This window comes from Oryctolagus cuniculus, chromosome 4 (assembly GCF_964237555.1).
Source record: "Oryctolagus cuniculus chromosome 4, mOryCun1.1, whole genome shotgun sequence".
Classification (NCBI taxonomy): domain Eukaryota; kingdom Metazoa; phylum Chordata; class Mammalia; order Lagomorpha; family Leporidae; genus Oryctolagus; species Oryctolagus cuniculus.
The window spans coordinates 92,976,576-93,001,705 of NC_091435.1; the positions used below are offsets into that span (position 1 = coordinate 92,976,576).

Here is a 25,130-nt window from a genome sequence, read left to right on the forward strand (position 1 = left end):
ACGTCCCGAAGGCATTCAGCCTCGGGAAGCAAGTGACACCTGTATTCCATCCACGTCCCAGTCTGAGAGGGCAATGTGGGCTCTGAGGCAGGGCCTTTACTCATGACTGAAGCCGTCCTCCCTACAGCAGAGGGCAAGAAACAGAGCGGGCCCCTTCCAGGCTCCAAGTGTCACAGCTGGCAAGGAATGAAAGGCAGGGAAACCCAAGCCTCTTGCTCTTGCTGTTCTGAAATGCCTGTTTTATCTATCGCCTCTTAAAAGACTCAAATATGTTTAAGGGTTTTTGTTTTGTTTTGTTTTTAAAGAACTAAGTAACTAAATAGGTTGTGCGGGGGCGGGGAGGGGAGTATGGTTGGGAGCAGAGAGGAACACACCCCCAAGTTTGGCAGTCCCTGTGACATGACTGCTTTGCCCAGAGAATCAGCTGCACAGGGAGATCAGAAGGGTTTGCCAGGTTCTGCCAAACTAGAGATCAGTCCCTGGGCTTGTGACAGCAGCTGAGCAGCCAGCGGCCAGAGTCTCCGCCACAGGCGCAGTGCCCAGCCTCTCTGTGAACAACGCTAACAGAGTCAGCTTCTGACACAGCACTTTGCAGACCTGTAGTTGACAGAGAAGGTGTGTGCCCTAGCACTCAGAGGAGATTCCTCCAGCCCACCCCACCCTCTCACCCCCTCAGCTAGACCAATCTGTGAACCAGAGGCCATGAGAAGCTAGCTGCCTGGCTGGCACTAAAGGCCACCCCATGAGAGTGCACAGTGTTATCTCATTTGTCTCAGTAGCCAGCCGTGTTTCTTCTCTTTCCTGGGTCCTGTGCTGTAGGGATGCTGAACCTGCCTGATTTCAAAGTCTAGTATGGCAGTCTTGCTCATGAATTAACAATGAATAAAAAGCCACTTGAAAAGCAGATGGAGTGGCTGGCATTGTGGTGCAGCGGGTTTGCCATCACCTGCAGTGCTGGTATCCCATACGGGCAGTGGTTAGAGTCCTAGCTACTCCACTTTTTTTTTTTTTTTTTGACAGGCAGAGTGGACAGTGAGAGAGAGAGAGACAGAGAGAAAGGTCTTCCTTTTGCCGTTGGTTCACCCTCCAATGGCCGCCACGGCCAGTGCACTGCGGCCGGCGCACCGCGCTGATCCAATGGCAGGAGCCAGGTACTTATCCTGGTCTCCCATGGGGTGCAGGGCCCAAGCACTTGGGCCATCCTCCACTGCACTCCCTGGCCACAGCAGAGAGCTAGCCTGGAAGAGGGGCAACCGGGACAGAATCCGGCGCCCCGACCGGGACTAGAACCCAGTGTGCCGGTGCCGCAAGGCGGAGGATTAGCCTGGTGAGCCACGGCGCCGGCGCTACTGCACTTCTGATCCAGCTCCCTGCTTATGCACCCAGGAAAGCAGTGGAAGATGGCCCAAGTACTTGGGCCCTTGCACCCACATGAGAGACCTGAAGACGATCCTGGCTCCTGGCTTAGGCCTGGCCAGGTTTTGACTGTTGTGGCCATCTGGGGAGTGAACCAACCCGATGGAAGATCTCGATTGATCTCACTCCTCTCTCTCTCTCTTCCTCTCTACCTCCCTTCCTCTCTCTGTAACTGCCTTTCAAATAAATAAATTCTTTTTTAAAAAAAGAAAAGCAGGGATGGATTTGAGAGGATTTTAAAAGATGTTTTACATTAAGAAAACTAAACAACATCTAATTTCTTAATAATCAACTAATACACTTAAACTAGCAAAAGATATCCATTAATTCATAAAATAATTGAGATTTTAATACACAATGCTCGTGTTATGTTGGATAAGTAGTACTTCTGCACAACTTCAGTGAGTAATGCAGGCATCATCCTTTTAGAAAGCAGTTTTACTATCAAGGTGGCATGTACCAATGCCATCTCACTAGTCCAAGTGATCAATTTCAGTTCACAATTGATCACACTGATAGGTCTAAGAGTCAAAGGGATCACACAAACAAGACTAGTGTCTGCTAATACTAACTGATAGAATCAAAAAGGGAGAGAATGATCCATCATGGGAAGTGAGATACAAAGCAGACTCACAGAATGGCAGATGTCCTAAATAGCACTCTGGCCTCAGAATCAGCCCTTAAGGCATTTGGATATGGCTGAAGAGCCCATGAGAGTATTTTAGGCATGGAAAGCCAAGACACTCGGGGGGGGGGGGGGGGGAAGAAGACCTAAAGGAAAGATCTCTGCGAGTGAGATCCCAGTGGAAAGAACGGGGCCATCAAAGAAGGAGGTACCTTTCTCTGAAGGGAGACTATGACCCTGTCAGAATAAGATTGAAGTCAGCAAACTCAAAAGGCTTCCATAGCCTTGGCAACTCATGACTAGAGCCTAGGGAGATTACTGGCGCCATAAACAAGAGTGTCAATTGTTAAGTCAACAACAGGAGTCACTGTGTACTTACTTCTCATGTGGGGTCTGTCCTTAATGTGTTGTCCAATGTGAAGTAATGCTATAACTAGTACTGAAACAGTATTTTACACTTTGTGTTTCTGTGTGGTTGCAAACTGATGAAATCTTTACTTAATATATACTGAATTGATCTTCTGTATATAAAGATAATTGAAAATGAATCTTGATGTGAATGGAATGGGAGAGGGAGTGGGAGATGGGAGGGGTGTGAGTGGGAGGGAAATTATGGGGGGGGAGCCATTGTAATCTATAAACTGTACTTTGGAAATTTATATTTACTAAATAAAAAAAATTTAAAAATGGGAAAAAAAAGAAGATGATTAAGTCATTGTGGTACTGCCCTCGTGGGTGGGATTAGTGGTCTAATACAAGGGCTTCATTGTGTTCACGCTCCTCTGCTCCTCCACCATGTGAGGACAGTGTACAAAGCTGCATCTTGGAAGCAGACAGACCTCCAGCACCTGGATCCTGAACTTCCTAGCCTCCAAAACTGTGAGAAATAAACTGCTATTATTTATATATAAAAAAGAAAGCAGTTTTACCCCGTGATAACTGAGCATTATGTGGTACATACCATAGCAAACACTTCATGTGCATTATTTCTTTAAGACTCAAACAATACCAAGGGCAACGTTGAACTAGATTTGCCCAAGGTCAAGCAGAGCCAGGACTTGAACACAGCTCATGCTAAACTCCAAAGCCCAATATCTTTTTTATATAGAAAGCTTTCATTTAATAAATATAAATTTCATAAGTACAACTTTTGGATTATAGCGGTTCTTCCACCCATACCCGCCCTCCCACCCCCAAACCATCCCACCTCCTACTCCCTCTCCCACCCCATTCTTCATTAAGATTCATTTTTAATTATCTTTGTATATAGAAGATCAACTCTACACTAAAGATTTCAATAATTTGCATCCACACAGACACACAAAGTATAAAGTACCATTTGAAGACTAGTTTTACCGTTAATTCTCAGAGTACAACACATTAAGGACAGAGGTCCTACATGGGGAGCAAGTTCACAGTGACTCCTGTTGTTTATTTAACAATTGACACTCTTATTTATGATGTCAGTGATCACCCCAAAGCCCAATAGCTTAACCATTATTATACACAGCTTCAAACCTGACATGTTTTGGATAACAGCTTCAGTGGACCTCAAAGGCCCATGTGTTGGAGGCTCGATCCCAAAAGTCTTACAGTAATAAAGGATGGGGGTTTGATCCAATTATGATGTCTTGGGGGTGGGCTAGTGGAAGGTCTTTAGTTCTCCCAGCAGGGTTGGGTACATAAGCCACAGGTGGAGGCTTATCCCACTATGCCCTAGTGCTGGCCCCAAAATACACCTTCTTCTCTCCTAAGCAGCTTCTCTCAGGAATTTTAAAATAATGAATATCTAATAAAAATACATAGTCATTAAAATATTTATTTTTTATCCATTCACTCTGTATCTGAAAATGCATACAAGAATATAATTGCTACAGTGTGAATGTCCCCACCAAAAAACTCCCATAGAAATGTAAACCCCTTTGTAAGGCATGAAGAGGTAGGACCAGGTGAGGCCTTTAAGAGGTTATTGGGCCATGAGGACTCTGCCCTCAGGAATGAGTTAATCAGAGAGTAATGGGTTGCCTCAAGAGTGGGTTTGTTATAAAAGCCAGTTTGACTCTGTCTTTCGGATGCAATCCTCTCACCACATGCAGCTCTGCACCATCTGGGATTCTGCAGCGAGTCCCAACCAGCAAGAAGGCTCTCACCAGAGACAGTCCCTCGACCTTGGAACTCCTAGCCTCCAAAGCCATGAGCTGAACAAGCCTTCATTCTTTATAAATTACCCAGTCTGCGATAGTCAGATACTACAACTGAAAGCAGTAATAACACCAAAACTTTATGCATAACAATGTGGACTGTGGTATTATTTATTCATAAGAACGAGAATAAGCAATTATATAATTATGAAAAACAGATTCATGGAAAAAGATTTAAGAAAAGGTCTGGGGCACAGAAATCATATGTATGGAAAGATTGCAGCCAGCTTAAGAAAAGAAAGAAAGAAAGAATGTGATGTGTGTGTACACATATATGTGGGCATATGAAAAAAGAACACAAAAAATAGTAATCTTAGAGTGACAGATTCACACATGGTTACCCCCTTTTTTATGCTAACAGTACTTTATTGAAAATTAACTTACATGGAGTAGAATGCACACATCCTAAGTTTGCAGCTTGATGAATGTTGACAAACAGATACACGGATGTAACAATCAAACAGATCAAGATATGGAACATTCCCATCGTCCCAGAACATTTCCTTGTAGTCTCTGCCTCAGGCTCTGCACTTTCGGAGACTCCACATCTAGCAGGCCCACTCCCATAAACACACGTATGGAAAAACACCCAGGGACCCCAGTCCATCACGATCCAGAGCTCAGCACTGGCAGGCACCAGCAGCTCTATCTCGTCTCTTGATGCTGCACAGCCCAGGGAGAGATTCCACTTCTCTTGGCCTATGTCCTCAAAGGGAGGGGTGGCTGCATCTGGACACTGTGACGATTTGTGGGCTGTGCCTCTGCTGATGGTGGGTCACCCACTGTGTCAGGGGCGGGGAGGATGAGAGCTGTGGAAGCGCTTAGGTAGGAGAAGAAACAAATGTGTTAGCTTCTCAGATCCTTCCTCTGCAGCCACAAGAGCTGCCATCCTTACACGATGCAAGACCAGGCATCAACATTCTCTCCTCTTTTTCTTCCAGTTCATGGTGCAAATACATTCACATTTTGAACACATTGAACACAATGGCATTTTACTTAGATCATACTTTCTTTGGATCACTGCTCTTAACAGAGCTCAAGTACGGAAAAATCTCAATTATAAAAACAGTGATTTTGCTAAATGAAGGCAAACTAAAAAATTTTGTGGGCCAACTAATGACTTATGGATTATATATACAACAGTACTTAAACATTCATGAATATGCATATTATTTAAAATTTGCATGGATTTCAACATTTTTTGCATGAAAATAAATCTTTTAACTCACTTTCCATGAACAATTTGAACCTCCCTTGTGTATCTATTGTTTATTCAAATGTCACTGGCCTATCAACAACACTCAGATATGAGCAATAATTCAGCTTAGCCATCATTGGTATTTTCAGTTACATAAAAATCAGGGCTTTATGTATATATATATATATATATTTTTTTTTTTTTTTTTTGACAGGCAGAGTGGACAGTGAGAGAGAGACAGAGAGAGAAAGGTCTTCCTTTGCCGTTGGTTCACCCTCCAATGGCCGCCGCTGCAGCCGGCGCACCGTGCTGATCCGATGGCAGGAGCCAGGAGCCAGGTGCTTTTCCTGGTCTCCCATGGGGTGCAGGGCCCAAGCACCTGGGCCATCCTCCACTGCACTCCCTGGCCATAGCAGAGGGCTGGCCTGGAAGAGGGGCAACCGGGACAGAATCCGGCGCCCCAACCGGGACTAGAACCCGGTGTGCCGGCGCCGCAAGGTGGAGGATTAGCCTATTGAGCCACGGCGCCGGCTTGCTTTATGTATATTTTAAATTTATTATTATGAGGGTATGTTTGTCAAGGTAGGAAGCCAGAATATATTAAAATACATAAGTAAGACAAATATGGGTATATAAACTATACTGAAAACACATTCTTTTTAGTTAAGAGTGGACTGTGAGCCTCCATTGTGCTCTTGCCCCACATCCTGCAAATCTTTGAGGAGCCTATTTAAAAGTGTTTTGAGAACTGTTAAGACATTATTAAGCACAAGCACTTCCGGTGTGTGGAAGACTTATCCAAATCTCTCTTCTCATTTTTCTTTATAACAGACAAACTTAGCACTTGTTTTAAAGCTTCTTAGTTTCTGCTGATGTCCCCACTGTGAGCTTGTATGAGACCAGCGCTGCACCAGGGCTGCAAGGGGAGTTCCTCTGCAAAGAGTTTCCTGAGCACAAATAGCTAGAAGTGGCGTTCTGGTCTCTTCCGTGGCCCTCCATAACTCCAGGAGGGGCAAAACCAGCTCCCTTGCCAAATGAAAAGCAGTCAAGGCCCTAAATGAGATTTAAGAAAATCCATGAAGAGGCTGGTGCTGTGGTGCAGGAGGTTAAGCCATCACTTACGATACCTGCATCCCGTACTAGATAGAGCACCAGCTGGAGTCCCACCTGCTCGACCTCTGATCCAGCTTCCTATTAATACACCCAGGAAAGCATCAGAGGATGGTGCAGGTACTTGGGTCTCTCTCTCTCCCTCTCTCTCTCTCTGACTTTCAAATAAACAAAATAAATCTTTAAAAAAGAAACTCTGTGACAATAACTAACCCCTCCAAAAAGGCTCTTCTGTTTTAGCACCAGATTTCAAAAAGTCCCACGTGCACTCTAATAACTACTCCCCTAGAGCAGAGCTTCCCAAATTGCAATGTATATACAAGAGTATTTCCAAAAGTTCATAGGAAAATGAAATTAAAATGTTTATTTCGGTACAAGACTGAAATCCGTGCAGTTCTTCCATAAACTTTTTGAAGATATGTCATATGAATGGATTTCGAAATTTCTTGCACCAAAATAAACTTTCAATTCCATTTTCCATGAACATTTTGGAGTACCCTTGTACAGATCCCCTAGGCTTTAAAATACAGATTCTGATTTCCCAGAGCTCTAACAAGATCTCCTGCAGCAGGATTCAACTGAGAAGCAAGCCCTCACTAAAATCCAATGCACCAGACTATTCCTGGACGAAATGTTGCTGATGAAAATGCAACTCAAAGAGGAGAAGCCTGAGGGGTTGTACACTAGCCTGTTTCTCTAATCATTAAATAAACGCGAAGTATTCTTGCAACTGAGGCCTTGGTGGTGTGAAGTTTTGGCCTAACATTTCCATTTGTAATCTGTGGGTCAGCACCCTGAGAAATAAGCCAGCTTTGCAAAGACTCGGCTTCTTTCTCCTTCCAGCACACCTCAAGCCCTCCTCACTGCTTAACATGGGCCCCTTATCACCCATACCCCCATTCAGCCCACTTCTACCCCTGGATTCAGGCAAGCCTACTGGCAAGAAGCAATGTCATAGGAAAAATGATATAAGATAGTATGATAGGATGAGAAGACAAGGGAGACTAGACTGGAAAACGGAGGGAGAGAGCAATGCAGAGATGACGGTGTGACAGCAACAGATACTGGAACAATGCAGAACCAAGTTAAGAAATGCCCAGAACCACCACAAGCTGGACTAGACGAGAACCTGAATCTCCCCCAAGCCCACAGAGACTGCCCTCCCAGCACCTTGATTTAGGACTTCTGACCTCTAGGACTGTGAAATCATAAATTTATGTTGTAAGCCATCAAGCTGTGGTCCTGGCCTGAAGACCAGCACCCACTGCGAAGCTCCAGAAGCCCACTACCTGCCCGGATCCTGATGACCTTCCAGGGAGTCCTGCCCCTTCTACCTGGCCTGATAAACATCCTTCCTCTAAGGTGGGCGACGCCAGCCAGGCTTCCCCTGTCTGATAACTTCGGGGGAAAAACTCAGAAAGGAATTCTTCGTATTTACACCCAACAAGTCCTCTGTTTGGGAGGAGAAGGAGAAGGGGAGGGAAAAGGCGGGAAAGCAAGACCCATCCCCTTAAAAGCCCCGGCCTAAATGTGAACTATGCACTCTCTCTCAGGTCCTGTCTGGAGAGGTGCCCATCCGTTCTTACGGATGTCCCTACCATAATAAACCTTGCTATTTTGCTTTCCACTGGGGGGAAAAAAAAAGTTGTTGTCCTGCATAGGCACAGACTGGAAACAGTTCATGGAAGAAACCAGCCAATGAGTACCTATCAAAACGTGTTTAACCACATGCCTCAGTCTGTTCCTGCTGCTGTAACAGAATACCTTAGAGCGGATATTCTATAGATAACACAAACTCCCTTCTAGTAGTTCTGGAGGCTGTCAAGTCCAAGACCAAGGCACCAGCAGATTCGGCGTTGGTAAGGCTCACTCTGCTCCCAGGATGGTGCCTTTGTGCTGCAGCCTCACATGGCAGAAGGGCAGAGGGACAAACACTGTGTCCTCACGGGGCAGAAAGGTGGGGGGAGAGGCAGCTCTCCAAGCTCCTCTCAGGAAGGCATCACTACCATTCACAAGGGCGGAGCCCTCACAAGAGAGTCACTTCCCAGAGGCTCCGCCTCCTAACACCAAGGCCTCTGGGAATCAGCTTTCAACATGGGAGATTTGGATGGACATGCACATTCAAACCATAGCACCTCACTAATAAAAGAGATGTAAGTTACAACAAAGAGGATCTTTTATTGCCTGATGGATTAGCAATTATTTTAAAAATACGAATATGTAGGGGCTGGCACTGTGGCGTAGCAGGTAAAGCCGCCGCCTGCAGTGCCAGCATACCATATGGGAGCTGGTTCGAGTCCTGGCTGCTCCACTTCCAATCCAGCTCTCTGCTATGGCCTGGGAAAGCAGTAGAAGATGGCCCAAGTCCTTGGGCCCCTGCACCCATATGGGAGATCCGGAAGAGGCTCCTGTCTCCTGCCTTCGGATAGGCCCAGCTCTGGCCGTTGTGGCCAACTGGGGAATGAACCAGAGGATGGAAGACCTCTCTCTCCCTCTCTCTTCCTCTCCCTTCTCTGTGTAACTCTGACTTTCAAATAAATAAATAAATCTTTAAAAAAAAAAAGAATGTGTAGAGTTGGCAAGAGCGTAGGCAGATTCTCTGTAGGTAAATGTACAAACAGGGACAGTCTTCCTGTTCATTAGTTTGGAAATAGCTGTCAAATGTCAAACATGCAGCCTTTTAGCCAAGAAATTTCTCGACTGAAGATTTCACCTAAGGTAATATCACCACAAATGCAAAATAAGTACTAACATGTTTATTATCTTTTGTTGTTGCTGTTGTTGAAATGTTTATTAAAGGATGACTGGTTAAATAAATGATGATACAGCCATACAATAGAATACTACGGAGTCATTAAATAAAATCACATTCACATGTACTGATAGAAAAGGAGTTCACTTTAGGCCCTTTATCAGGGAGCTAGATCTGAAGTGAAGCAGCTGGAACTCCAACCAACGTCCATATGGGATGCAGGCACTGCAGGAGGTTTAACACATTGTGCCACAAAGCAGGCCCCCCACTTTATTTTTTTATCTTTATAAAGAAAGAAAGTTGGGCCGACACTGTGGCATAGTGGGTAAAGCTGCCGCCTGCAGTGCCGGCACCTCATATGGGCAACGGTGCTTGCCCCAGCTGCCCTACTTCCAATCCAGCTCCCTGATAAAGTGCCTGGGAAAGCAGTGGAAGATGGTCCCAGTACTCGAGCTGCTGCCAGCCACGTGGGAGACCCAGATGGAGCACCGGGCTCCTGGCTCCTGGTTTTGGCCTGACCATCCCTGGCTACTGTAGCCATCTGGGGAGTGAATCAGCAGATGGGAGATTTCTTCTTCTTTCTCTTTCTTTCTCTCTCTACTCTCCCCTTATCACTTTGTCTTTCAATTAAATAAATAAATCTTTAAAAAAAAAAAAAAAGGAAGCAAGATACAGAAGAGGGTGTTATCATTTATCTTTTTTTTTTTTTTTTTTTTTGACAGGCAGAGTGGACAGTGAGAGAGAGAGAGAGACAGAGACAGAGAGAAAGGTTTTCCTTTGCCGTTGGTTCACCCTCCAATGGCCGCCGTGGCCGGCGCGCTGCGGCCGGCGCACCACGCTGACCCAAAGCCAGGAGCCAGGTGCTTCTCCTGGTCTCCCATGGGGTGCAGGGCCCAAGCACTTGGGCCATCCTCCACTGCACTCCCTGGCCACAGCAGAGAGCTGGCCTGGAAGAGGGGCAACCGGGACAGAATCCGGCGCCCCGACCGGGACTAGAACCTGGTGTGCCGGCGCCGCAAGGCAGAGGATTAGCCTAGTGAGCAGCGGCGCCGGCCATATCATTTATCTTAAGTTTATATGTATGTTTAGGGGCCAGCCTGTAGTGCCAGCATCTCATTTGGGCACCGGTTTGAGTCCCAGCTGCACCATGTCTGATTGAGCTCTCTGCTATGGCCTAGGAAAGCAATAGAAGATGCCCAAGTCCTTGGGCCCCTGCACCCACGTGGGAGACCCGGAAGAAATTTCTGGCTCCTGGCTTTGGGTCAGCTCAGCTCTGGCTGTTGTGGTCATCTGGAGAGTGAACCAGCAGAATAGAAGACCTTTCCTTCTCTCTGGCTCTATCTCTCTCTGTAACTCTGTCTTTCAAATAAATAAAATAAACCTTTAAAAAAAAGCTTATACATGTATACATGGACAACCAGAGGAACTTCTTGGTTGAATATTTTTACCATGAGCAATTAAGGCAGACATGACTAGTTGTCCACCAAACTGTGCCACTTCCTCTTCCACAGCAGGCCATTATCACTGGAAGGTGGCTGCCTAACAAGGGACTCCATCTCCCATCCTGCCCTCTTATCTCCAGTTCTAGTCATGTGATCAGTGAACATCAACTGGAAGTCAACAAAAATGGTGTATTATTTCCTAGCTGGGAAATTTAAAAAACAGGCATGTCTGCACCACTCTCCCTTCCTGTTTCCAAGATGCAAGGTGACAGCTCCAAGGTTGGAAGATGGTAGACCCACCAGATAGGAACAGTAGGTCCTTGGGCCCAGCACTTGGCATAACAGGTAAAGCTGCTGCCTACAGCAACAGCATCCCATATGACTGACTGCCAGTTCAAGTCCCGGCTGCTCCACTTTCAGTACAGCTTTCTGCTCTTCGTGAGAGACCTAGATGAAGCTCCTGGCTCCTGGCTTTGGCCTGGCACAGCCCTGACTGTTTTGGCCATTTGGGGAGTAAACCAGTGGATGGAAGATATCTCTCTCTGCCTCTCCTTCTCTGCAAATCTGACTTTCAAATAAATGGAGATGGAGAAGGGAGAGGGGGAAAAGGAGGAGGGAGAGAGGGGGAGGAGAAGAGGGAGAGGAAGAGAAGGAGAAGACTACAGTTTATGAAATGCTGAAGGAGAATGGTTTACTGAGCAGAGAGTTTACTGTGCCAGGCCAAAGCCAGGAGCCAGGAGCTTCATTTAGGTCTCCCACGAAGGCGCACGGGCTCAAGGACTTAACCTATCTTCTGCTGCTTTCCCAGGTACATTAGCAGGAAGCTATATTGGAAGTGGAGCAGCCAGGACTTGAACTGGCAGTCATATGGGATGTTGTTGCTGTAGGCAGTAGCTTTACCTGTTATGCCAAGTGCTGGTGTGTATCAATCCGTTGAAATTTGGGTGCTCATTACAGCAGCTGATGTTTCTCCAAATCAGAGGTAATTTTGCTGTACAATCATATTTCAAATGCATTTTCCTTTAGAAGGAGAAAAAGAGGACAGTCAATGAAAAAGTAAGCCTCCAACCGCTGCCTCACTGTGACCCCAACAATTACATACAATACAGGTCGTGATTAATACACATTCCAATCAGTGTCTCATCTCTTGAGTTTCATTTTCCTAATCCGAAGGAATCAGTATTATTCCAAGAAGCCAACTAATAGCATCCCACAACTGCAAGATCACAGCCATGCAGAAAGGTCATTTAGCTGCTCACAAAGTTTCCATTAAGACACTCAATCTTTCATGGCTATCCTGAGCCACAGTTAGAACAAGGTGATCGACAGCCACAGCTGTCGGAATATTTCATAAACTTCCTTAGTGGGGAAAAAAAGAAAGCAACAGTAGTACAAACAATGCTATGAGTTTAGGATTCAGAAATTCTTATTCTTCTTTCAAATTACTTTCTCTTACTATTAACAAAGCATTAAAGTTCTTATGATTTAACTGGTAAAATTAGGAATTTTACTGGTAAGGTCAAAGTCCTGTAAGGATTTTTGTAGATGCACAGGCAAGCACATATGTGTTTTAAGCATGGAAAGCAAAACCTGACCAACAACTTGTCCCCTCCTCAGTAGCAAACAGATAGTAGCCCATACTTTTGATAATATGGCATAGGTATTATTACTATATAAATATATGGTATAGAATATTAAATAAGCATGATTCATATCTCAATGAGAAAGTACTCTGCAATGATGGTGAATGTATTTTAAAAACACACTCCTCCATTTAATAACTCCTCCATCTTGAAGAAGTGGGTCCAAGGATAAATAAAGAGTAATAGATATGCAGACATTGGCTTTCATCACCTTTTCTAGTTTGTGATTTTCAAGCCAAAAAAAAAAAAAAAATTAAACCCAATGGGAGCCTATCAATGAGCTCGTCCTTAAGAGAAGCAGTCTTAGAAACGAGCAGTTGCTTCAGCTCCCAGAGCGTTTGTCCTGGCAGCTTCCAAACACACGGAAGGCACACTTGGAAATGTCCCTTCTCAGCAGCCCGTGAAGGAAGTGCTCTTCGTCCCCTGCCGTTGGACCTGCAGCCTGTTGCCAGCTCATGCGTCTCACATGAAGCTTCAGACCGAATGTTTCCTTCAGGAACACAATTTCATAATCTGGATTCTCGTTTTCATTTTACAGAAGCAATATATATTGGTTATATTTCAAAAGCAGAAAATACAATGAAACAAAAATGAGAAAAATAAAACTTATTCCTTGGCCCCAAATTAACCATTTATCTTATTGATGGATAATATCAATATGTATATATGTGTTTTCAGATATATATACGTTTTTAAAATTAGCTCATACTTACACATTCCACCTTACAACCTGAGTTTTTTTCCAGAATATTGGACCATTTGTTTATGTTATAAATCTGTCTATCTTAACAAATGACCATCTACAACATTATGCCTTTTTAAAAATGTCCTTTTAAAACTCCTTAACAAGAAAATGTAGGCAATATTGCAAGGTAAATTGTCAATAACATAAAATTTCTTAAATCAATTTCTGCTAAGAATGAGGATAAATGACAAACATAACAAATGCTCACTGCTCTCACAGTACCTTGTTTTGCCACATATTCTAGCTTGCTGCAACTTCCCAGGAAGCTGTGATACGCCCTCATCTCTGCCTCTGTTATCCGCCCCCAGGTGTAAGGTGAGTATCTGGGGTCTTGCTGCTCACACTTGGTGCACCAGGCGGCCATGGAATTCCAGAAACAAAGCCAGCTCCCTAGCTTTCCATCCTCTCCAGGCACTGCCCTCAAGTAAATGTGTTTAATCCTTTCCCTGGCTAATCTCCCTGAAGGTCGTTCAAGGTCATTTCATTGCTGAGAGCTGATCCTCTGGATTGGTGAGTGCTCACAGGATTGCAGCTCGGACACAGACAACCCAGCTTCCTCACCTGGGGAAACAAAGGGAAACGGGAACCAGAATGACTGGGAGAGTGGGAAACACAAGAGCCGAGGAGTATCAGATGCTCAGTGTATTTTAGAGGCTACATATCACAAGGCACAAATCAGGCCATTGGACGTTTACAATAAAATAACAGGGATACATCTATAAAAGGCTGCTCTTTAAAGATCTTATTCCAGGAGATGCCGTTTGGCCTAGCAGTTAAGTCACCAAGTGGGACACTGGACATCCTAACATCAGCATGTCTGGGTCTGATACCCAGCTCCAGTTCCTGATTCCAACTTACCACTAATGTGCACTCCGGAGGTATCCGGTGGCAGCTCAAGTGCTTGGGTCCCTATCACCCACAGAGACCCAGATGGAGTTCCTGAATCCTGGCTTTAACCCGGCCTAGCCCTGGCTGTTTCAGACATTTGGGGAGTGAACCAGAGGATAGAAGATATCTTTCTCTCTCTCTGCTTGGCAGATTAATTTTTAAAAAATAAATAATTTTAACCATCATCCCTATTTTACATACACTTTTTTTTAAAACTTATTCCAGGTCACAATTTTATCTTCCTTATCTTCCAACCTCTCATGTTGCCAAGGAATAAAATCCAGGGATTTAACACTGCAGCCAATAGAGTTCACTACCGAGGCATGCAACATAGGTTGACAGAGAACAGGGTAAAAGCTCAAATCCTCAGAAGCAGTGTGGAGCATCTCCTGAATTACTCATGAAGATCAGGTGCAAGTTCAGTATTGTGATTCCTAAATGAAGAATGTTCCTTGCCTGTCATGATGTGACCAAGGTCTCACTACCACCTGGGGATAAGTGAATTTGCCTTTCAGAATAAATAATAAATAAAAACTGTGCTCTACAGAGAAGATGCTATGCTCAGAGAGAGGCTGCTGATTCTTAACACATTTTATTATGGTTCTCCATGCTTAACGTTACTGCTTATTAATATTGTGCTCCAAGATTTAAAGAGATGACACACCTAAACAGCACTCTGGCCTCAGAATCAACCCTTGAGGCATTCGGATCTGGCTAAAAAGCCCATGAGAGGGGCCGGCGCCATGGCTCAATTGGTTAATCCTCTGCCCGCGGCACTGGCAACCCTTATGGGCGCCAGGTTCTAGCCCCAGTTGCTCCTCTTCCAGTCCAGCTCTCTGCTATGGCCGGGGAGGGCAGTGGAGGATGGCCCAAGTGCTTGGGCGCCTGCACCCGTGTGGGAGACCAGGAGGAAGCTCCTGGCTCCTGGCTCCTGGCTCCTGGCTCCTGGCGGCCTTTTGGGGAGTGAACCAATGGAAGGAAGACCTTTCTCGCTGTCTCTCTCTCTGTGTCTATAACTCTACCTGTCAAAAAAAAAAGAAAGAAAAAAAAGCCCATTTCAGGCATGGAAAGCCAAGACACTGTGATAAAAAATGACCTACATGAAAGATCTCTGTGACTGAAAGAAGGGGCCATCAAAGAAGGAGGTACCCTTCTCTGAAGGGAGGAGAGAACTTCCACATTGATACAGCCTTATCTAAATAATGTTGGAGTGTGTGGACTCAAGAGGCTTCCATAGCCTTGGCAGCTCATGACAAGAGCCTCGGCTGATCACTGACGTCATAAATAAGAGTGTCAATTGTTAAATCAACAACAGGAGTCACTGTGTACTTGCTCCACATATAGGACCTCTGTCCTTAACGTGTTGTACTATGAGAATTAACGGTAAAACTAGTCTTCCAATGGTACTTTATACTTCATGTGTCTGTGTGGATGCAAATTGTTGAAATCTTTACTTAGTATAGAGCTGATCTTCTATATATAAAAATAATTAAAAATGAATCTTAATGAAGAATGGGATGGGAGAGGGAGTAGGAGGTGGGATGGTTTGAGGGTGGGAGAGTGGGTATGGGGGGAAGAACTGCTATAATCCAAAAGTTGTACTTATGAAATTTATATTTAGTAAGCAAAAACTTTGTATAAAAAATAAAAACAAAGAGACGGCACAGTGAAAAATAACCAATGAGCAAGTGCAGTTAGTCCTCCGTATTTGCAAGAATTCAACCAACCATGAATCAAAGATGTACTGAACATATAAAGACCTGTTTTCATTCGTTATTCCCTAATTAATGAAGTGTAGAAACTGTACACATTGCATTTAAATTTTACTAGGCAATAAATATAATCTAAAGATGACTTAAAATATATTGGAAAAAATTGTAAAGGGATAAGGGGCATACATTTGGAGCAGTGATTAAGACACTGGTTAGGATGCCTACATCTCACATTAGAGATCCTCAATTCCATTCCAGGTTCCACCTCTCAATTCCAGCTTCTTCCTAGTGCAGACCATGGGAGGCAGCAGGTAATGGCTCAGTTCCTGCCATCCATGTGGGAGGCCTGGATGAGTTCCCAGCTCCTGGTTTTGGTCCCTACCTTTAGCTGTTGTGGGCATTCAGAGTGAACCAGCAAACAGAAGCTCTCTTTATCTGCCTCACTCTCTGCCTGTCTCTCCAAAAAAATAAATTTTAAATAAGTTTTTTTTTTTTTTAACTACAGAGGAGCATGTTCATAGGTTATATGCAAACACTTCACCATTTTATAAAAGAGACTTGAGCATCTGCAGATTTCTGGAATCAATCCCCCATGCATACTCAGGGACAAATATAATAAGTTTTGTACACAAACTTCTAATCTCTATTTGCATTATTCAAGCTAGAATTTCACAGTAAGACTTGCAATTGGCCAAGGAGAAACTGGAAGGCCATTTTTACCAAAAAAATTTTCTTAACTTTACTTTTACATGGAGTATACACTGCAAACATTTTCACAAAAAAAATATGTCGAGGTAACCAATGCTCCTTTCAAGATATAGGACATTTCGTTTTTTTATTTAAATATTTATTTTATTTATTTGAAAGACAGAGTTACAGAGAGAGGTAGAGACACAGAGAGAGAGATCTTCCATCCGCTGGTTCACTTCCTAGATGGCTGCAACGGCCGGAGCTGTGCCTATCTGAAGAGGAGCAGCCGGGACTCAAACCGGTGCCCCTGTGGGATGCCGGCGCTTCAGGCCAGGGCTTTAATCCGCTGTGGCACAGCACCAGCCCCAAGATATAGAACATTTTGGCTGGTGCCACAGCTCACTAGGCTAATCCTCTGCCTGAGGTGCCGGCACCCCAGGTTCTAGTCCCAGTTGAGGCGCCAGATTCTGTCCCAGCTGCTCCTCTTACAGTCCAGCTCTCTGCTGTGGCCCGGGAAGGCAGTGGAGGATGCACCTACTCTTGGCTTCGGATCGGCGCAGTGCGCCGGCCGTAGCAGCCACTTGAGGGGTGAACCAACAGAAAAGAAAGACCTTTCTCTCTGTCTCTCTCTCTCTCTCACACTGTCTAACTCTGCCTGTCAAAAAAAAATAATAAAAAGATATAGAACATTTCTATCATCCCAGAAGTACCTCTTGGTCAACCTGATATAAGCAGGTAGCTAAGGCAGAGAAGAGGAGCTGAGGTCACCAGTCCCTCCATGCAACCCTGCCTACTCCACCCCACCTCCACTTCCATCCCACCACTGCACCCTCGGCACCTCCACCATACCCCAACTCTACGCCCTATCCCCCAGCCTCCCAGCCCACCCCCATCCCTGCTACCACTACCACCATCAGCTTTAGTGCTCAGGAAAACTGTTTCTGCAAAGCCCCAGAAATGGCATCTGCTGAAAATAACCAAAATAGCTGCTGATAGTAAAATTTAGTTTTGGAGGCCAGCATTGTGGCATGCTAAGCCGCCACTTGTGATACAACACCAGGATCCCATATGGGCACTAGTTTGCGTCCCCCCAGCTGCACCACTTCCAATCCAGCTCCCTGCTAATACACCTGGGAAAAGCAGCAGAAGATGGCCCAAGACTCTGGGCCCCTGCCACTCAAATGGGAGACCGGGAAGAAGTTCCTGGTCTGGCCCAGCCCTGGCTATTGCAAACATCTGGGGAGTGAACCAGCAGATGGAAGATTCATTCTCTCTCTCTCTCTCCATCTCTCCCTCTCTGCAACTCTTTCAAAATCAATCAATAAATCTTTTTTAAAAAGTAGTTTGTAAGACATACAGCTTAAATAGAAACAAGTATAAAACCCTCCATGTAACACGAGCCCAAAGCTAAACAATTAATTATTTCATATAGTATTTCTTACATATTCAGCATTGTTTGGAACTTCTAACACAAAACACAATAATACATACAACCACAGGGAAATAAAGGACCAGAGCTTTACTACTATGTGTAGGTGACATGGTTATTGGTCATTATTTAACAAATATATATTGGGTACCTATGCATTAAAAGAAGCCAAGAAATTGAACTGGAAAATGATCAGACATTAATACTTCTATCAAATATTTGCAAAGCATCTATCCCAGAACCAATATATTAGGCTCCAAAATTAACTAGTGAAAAAATACAGTAAGAAAAAATATTACATTCACAAACGAAAAACAGAAGTGGCCTAGAAATAACTTTTATGATGAATGTGTGGGACTTATATGAAAAAAAACAAAAACTTCATGAAGAAATATAAAATATTTGAATGAGCTCTATTTCTAGAAGACAAATAATTTTTAGTCATAATATGTCAATTCTTATACTAAGTGACAGTCCTAATGTCGTTCTATTCAAAATGACAGTAAATGTGTGGAGGTGAGAAGGATTAATAAAATGATTATATATAGCAGAGAGCTGGATTGGAAGAGGAGAAGCTGGGACTTGAACCCATATGGGATGCCGGCGCTGCAGGCTGGGCTTTAACCCGCTGCGCCACAGTGCCAGCCCCCAGAACTGAACATTGGATAGGCAAGAATTTCCTAAAACATGGAAATCATAAAAGAAAAAGGTTGAAATTTAAGCCTTGTCCATTAAAGGAGACTAAATTGGAAATCAAGGGGCTGGTGCTGTGGCATAGTAGGTTAAGCATCAGCCTGTGGCATCCCATATGGGCACTGGTTCAAGTCCAGTTGTTCCACTTCCGATCCAGCTCTCTGCTACGGCCTGGGAAAGCAGTAGAAGATGGTTCCAAGTGTTTGGGCCCCTGTACCCATGTGGGAGACCGGGAAGAAGCTCCTGGCTCCTGGCTTTGGATTGGCACAGCCCTGGCCATCACAGCCATCTGGAGAGTGAACCAGCAGATGGAAGACCTCTCTCTCTTACTCTCTCTCTCTCTTTCTCTGCCTCTGCCTCTCTGTAACTCTGCCTTTCAAGCAATTAAATAAATCTTTAAAAAAAAGCAATCAGCCATATTTGCATGGGATTATTTCCAGATTCTCTATTCCATTGAACTATGTCTATCCTTTTGCCTATGATATTGTCTTGATAATTTTACGTTATGTGTGAGTTCTCCATTTTTGTTCTTCTTTTTAAAAGAGTTGGCTATGATAATTCTTTTTTGCCAACACAGTACATCTAACTAACTCTAAGTTTCTACAAACATGCTTGATAGATTTTTTAAAGACGTATTTATTTATTTGAAAGTCAGTTATACAGAGAGAGAGAAGGAGAGGCAGAGAGAGACAGAGACGGAGAGAGAGAGACGAATTCCATCCGCTGGTTCATTCCCCAGGTGGCTGCGACAGCCAGAGCTGCACCAATTCAAAGCCAGGAGCCACAAGCTTCCAGGTCTCCCATGTAAGAGTAGGGGTCCAAACCCTTGGACCATCTTCTACTGCTTTCCCAGGTCATAGCAGAGAGTTGGATCAGAAGTGGAGCAGCCAGGACTCGAACCAGCACCCATTTGGAAAGCCAGGCCTGCAGGCAGCAATTTTACCCGCTACACCACAGCACCGGCCCCTTGATAGATTTGGTTTGTTTGTTGTTTTTTTTGTTTTGTTTTGTGTTTTTTGTTTTGTTTTGTTTTGTTTTGACAGGCAGAGTTAGACAAAGAGAGAGAGACAGAGAGAAAGGTCTTCCTTCCGTTGGTTCACTCCCCAAGTGGCCGCTACGGCTGGCGCTGCACCGATCCGAAGCCAGGAGCCAGGTGCAACCTCCTGGTCTCCCTTGCAGGTGCAGGGCCCAAGCACTTGGGCCATCCTCCACTGCACTCCCGGGCCACAGCAGAGAGCTGGCCTGGAAGAGGAACAACCAGGACAGAATCCGGCGCCCCGACCGGGTGCCGGCGCCGCAGGCAGAGGATTAGCCTAGTGAGCCTCGGCACTGCCCCCTTGATAGATTTTAAAGAGTTTAATTTGTAGATCAATTTGGGAAGAACTGACATCTGAATGATGTGTCTTCCAAACCTTAAGCACAGACCATGAATTGATTTTATAAATAGTTTTCAAGCCCTCATGAAATAGCCTATGTTCATTACCCTCCCTCTTTCTTCTGCTTCATTTTTAGATTATATTGCAAAGCCACAGAAAATGACCAGGAAAGATGATCTTTCTCTTTAAAATCTCGGATATTTTTCCCAAGGCACTTAGGGAGAAAAGGCTCACCCCACACCTGAAGGGCAAACCAGGTTGTGGTGGAATTTTCCGTCTCATTTCTGCACCATATGTCAATGTCTAAATCCTGCTGCAGAGCCTGAGGGTTTTTTCTCCTTTGCAAGCACAACTTCTTTTAGTAGCTGGAGGGATAAATACTGTGATGGAAACTAAATGGACTGAAAAGTAAAAGGAAACGGAAAGGGGAGTTTGTAAGACCCATCTTCGGTGTGTAGGTCCTGCACCAAATTCTCTTCACCCATGCAGGGGGGAAAGAGGAAAGCCATAAAGCGGAAGGGAGTACCAGTGAAACCCTCAGAAGCTGGGGTGGCCAGAGGATACTTTAAGAACAGTGATGCTCCGGATGCATTTCAAAGTGTGTGCATTGCTAGATCATCAACGCTCCTTCTCACCCATCTTCAGGAAGTCCCTCGCACCCCTAGTCATCTGTGTACCTGATTTTTTATATAGTAGGGAAAAGAGTTGGGCTTCACCACTGAATCAACCAGGTGCAAAAGAAGGGCAGAAGCTGGGAAAGCCAGAGTCCAAAACCAGAAAGGCTGGCAGCTCCAAGGAAGAAAGCCCAGAGAAGTACTGGGGAACAACACGGCCTTTGCCAGGCATGCTCCTGTGTTTCCTGGACATCTGTAAGCTCCGGGAGGACTCGCACTGGCTCCTTCAATCCCCCAGCACACCTGGGGCTGCAGCAGTGCAGGCAGTGGTCTGGTTCCATCCCATCTGGTGCCTGTGGCCAGGACAGGGATTATCCTTGCTCCTCCACACCTCCTCGCCAGCACTGGCCCACAGCCCAGCTCACAGAGGCCCTTGTAACTGTGGTTAGTTCTAAATTGCAGGGTTAAAGAAACAGGCACAAAGACCTCTTTCCCCTCTGTGACTGAATTAATTATAGCTTCCTGGGGTAGAGAAAGAAAAGGCTAAAATGAATTTAAACTGATCTGGTAACAGGTAGGAAAAAATCAGACACACAAACAAAAATCTGGGCTGGACATGGCCTGAGACCAAATAACTGAACAAAGAAATTCACAAGTAACTCTGTAAGCAAACATGCTCAAATATTTTGGGTTTTCCCACATGTGTATGCTTTGTACTTGAATCTCCCTCAGAACAAAGTCCACTAAATATAGGGCCCCTTCTACACTGAATCAAAGTGCATAATAGTGCTGTCACCTTGCTGTTATAACATGAAGTTATAATTTTATTAAATATTTGGGTTTTTTTTAAATATTTTAAGCAGTATATATTTATTATCTTTGCCTGTTTAAAGACTTCTAAGGAGGGGGCTGGCACCCTGGTACAGCGGGTAAAGCCACTGTCTGCAGTGCCAGCATCCCATATGGCCACCGGTTCAAGCCCCAGCTGTTACACTTCCCATCCAGCTCTCTGCTATGGCCTGGGAAAGCAGTAGAAGATGGCCCAAGTCCTTGAGCCCCTGCACCCATGTGGGAGACCTGGAAGAAGCACCTGGCCCCCGGCTTCAGATCAGCCCAGCTCCAGCCGTTGTGGCCATTTGGAGAGTAAACCAGCAGATGGAAGACCTCTTTCTCTGCCTCTGTCTCTCTGTAACTCTGCCTTTCTAATAAATAAATAAATCTTTAAAAAATAAATCTTAAGCAAAAAGAAAGGAACTAAAGTGGTACACCAAATGTATCTATTTAACATAAAGCAGCACTAAAGGAGGAACAATGGAACAAAAGAGACAAGAGATATACTGAAAAAAAAAAAAAGACTAATAAGGAAGTTCGCTAGCTTTACTGACAGTTTTTCTTTGGAAGTAAGTGACTATTAATAAATTAACTTTTCCAGTGGCTCATAGAACACTTACACTCAAGAACTAAAGCTTTGGCTTCTATTAGATTTTAACTTATTAATAATAACATATTAATAATGTTATTATACCATTCTGTACTGAGAAATTAATAAACACAATCAGACATGCACAGGCCTTGAAACCAGCCAGATCTGACTTCCACTCAGTAAGACCTTGGGAAAGTTTCCTCATCTGTGTAAGTCTCGAATTTCTCCTCTATAGAACTGGGTTGCACTTCCATTAAATGTAATGAAATCAATAGTGTATATAAAGCATAATACATGACATTAAACAGGCAGGAAATCAGTGGTAGCTATAATAGCATCATTTCTAATATCACTTTTAGTTTCTCCAACCTATTTCCCCAGGAAAGGATCTCTCTGAAGAAGGAGAAAAAGGAAACACACAGATCTGCCTTCCAGCCGTCTTCCTCACTGAAGACAAAGCTCTGCCCTTTTCAATTGTCCGGGAAAGTGCTGTTGACCCTGGAAGCCTCAGTAGAGAATAGAACAAATGATACAACCAGCACAGGGAGATCAGTGCAGATAACAAAAGTGACTGTCCCTTTTCCCAAGAATTAGAGCGCCCCCCCCCCCCACCTACCTAAACCTTCTTCAAGATTCAGATCAAGTCACACATCTTGTAGAAAGCCTTCTGGAAGCCCTGAAGCATACGATGACTCCAGCTTCCATACCCTTGCAGCACTGTCTGTATTGCTGACTGATCGGGGGCCACCTTGTGACTTTTTGTGATGGCCCTTGGCATGACCATCAGATTGGGTTTCAAAGTCTCTTCCAGTCCAGTATCTCACAGGCCTCCTCCCCAAACCCTTCAGATTCTTTGCTGTCTGCGTGAAGCAGGGGCTCATAGTTACTGGGCTGATATTAAGAGTTTAGGTCATCAGATTCCTATAATGCTCTCTCCACAACAGCTTTTGGACCAGCTTGCTCATGGCGGGAACTCTCTAAATACCAGTTCATTCACCAGTGGCATCTTAGTGTATATATATACACATCCCAAAGAAACAAAGAACACATTGAACACAGGTCAAGGTTCCTATCATGCCCAGAGCCAGCCCTTAAAACCATCTAACTGGGGTGAGCACTTGGCCTAGCTGTTAAGACACCAGTTTGGATGTGCACATCACACACAGGAGTGCATGGTTCAACTCCTAGCTCTGGCTCCTCTGATTTCAACTTCCTGTTGGTACAGACCTGAAATGCAGGTGATGGCTCAAGTAAGGTTCCTGCCACTCACATGAGAGACCATTATTAAGCTCTGGCTGTAGGCGTTGGCTCCCCAGAGACCAGGTGACAGTAGAAAGGGAAGAGCCTTCTCAGTTCCCGACTGCAAACCTTGCTGAGGAGGCCCAGAGGAAGCTCCTGCCCCGAGGTTCTGTGAGATACGCCACAGCCTGCAGAGTGTGGAGCACGGAGCAGAAACAAAGACTCTAGAACCAAAACTGCCTGGGTCAAATCTGGCCCTGCGACTTACCAGCAGCACGTGCCAGAAGGAACCGTGTGATCCACTGCTAGTCTGAACTGAATACGCACGCTTTTGATAACACTGCTGTGTGAGCTCCCAAAATCTCCAATCATAATCATTAGTGCCTACTAATAAGAATTGATTGCTTGAATTTAACAAGTCCACAATAATGAGATAGTCTTCCTTTATAGATGCATTAAAACTCAATCCCCATGTCCCATAATTAGCAGAAAGAAAATGTATACCCACTTGGGAAGAGCCAATCCACAATGACAGCTCTAGCTGAGACACACTCACTCATAACCAAAGGGAAGTAGATGGAATCACAGCTTTACCCTTCAGGAAAATATCCCAAGATGAGCAGGGCCATTTACATTTTGGTCCTCAATCATTTCAACCATGCTGACAATTTTTAAAATAGTTATATTCATTAAGTATATTCACTAAACTGCAGTGCTGGCATCCCATATGGGCACCAGTTCAAGTCCTGGCTGTTCCACTTCTGATCCAGCTGTCTGCTATGGCCTGGGAAAGCAGAAGATGGCCCAAGTGCTTGGGCCCCTGCACCCACGTGGGAGACCTGGAAGAAGCTACGGGCTCCTGGCTTCGGATCGGTACAGCTCTGGCTGTTGCGGTCATCTGGGGAGTGAACCAGCGGATAGAAGACTACCCCTCTGCCTCTGCCTATCTGTAACTATGCCTTTCTTTTTTTTTTTTTTTTCTTTCTTTTTTGACAGGCAGAGTGGACAGTGAGAAAGAGAGAGACAGAGAAAGCTGCAGCCTGCGTACCGCGCTGATCAGAAGCCAGGAGCCAGATGCCTCTCCTGGCCTCCCATGTGGGTGCAGGGCCCAAGGACGTGGGCCATTCTCCACTGCACTCCCAGGCCACAGCAGAGAACTGGACAGGAAGAAGAGCGACCGGGACAGAATCCGGCGCCCCAACCGGGACTAGAACCCGGTGTGCCGGCGCTGCAGGCGAAGGATTAGCCTATTGAGCCGTGGCGCAAGCCAACCTTTCAAATATAAATAAATATATCTGAAAAAAAATTAAGGAACATGGGTGAGTTTTTGGAGCACAAATGCAAGGCCTTTGGCCATAGCTGAGAGGTATAGGAGCCCTGTAAAGGAGCCACACATCCAGTGACTGTGCCTAGCACTCAGGACTCCTAACATAAGAGACAATGTGCTTGGTTGGCTCCTGGGTAACAGGTAAGAAGAACCATCTTCATCAAGCGTACAGCCCTAGAAAAAGAACAATAGTTCTTTAACATTCAAGATACATACCACCTGGGAAAAAATCCTTCTTTAAAAAATGCTTATTTAGGGGCCAGCCCTGTGGGTAAAGCCTCCACCTGCAGTGGCAACATCCCATACGGGTGCCGGTTCAAGTCCTGGCTGCTCCACCTCTGGTCCAGCTCTCTGCTATGGCCTGGGAAAGCAGTAAAAAATGGCCTAAGTCCTTGGGCCCCTGCACCCATGTGCGAGACCTGGAAGAAGCTCCTAGCTCCTGACTTCGGATTGGCACAGCTCCAGCCATTGTGGCCAACTGGGGAGTGAACCAGTTGATGGAAGACCTCTCTCTCTTTCTCTCTCTCTGCCTCTCCTTCTCACTCTGTTTAACTCTGACTTTCAAATAAATAAATAAATATTTTTAAAAATGCTTATATATATTTTT

The 25,130-nt window shown here is 44.8% G+C and overlaps 1 protein-coding gene across 2 annotated transcripts in view; it reads right to left on the reverse strand.

The window, feature by feature from the left end:
- The window catches only part of MCF2L2 (MCF.2 cell line derived transforming sequence-like 2), a 258,920-nt gene that overhangs the window by 217,622 nt on the left and 16,168 nt on the right, over positions 1-25,130 (reverse strand). Inside the window, exon 1 of one of the 2 annotated variants that reach the window (XM_070072394.1) lies at positions 13,355-13,579. The exons of the other annotated variant lie outside the window; for it this stretch is intronic. Within the exon in view, the coding sequence (XP_069928495.1) occupies positions 13,355-13,496 (142 nt within the window). The 5' untranslated portion in view covers positions 13,497-13,579. Of the gene's footprint in view, positions 1-13,354; positions 13,580-25,130 lie in introns of those variants that run through there. 2 annotated transcript variants of the gene reach the window in all.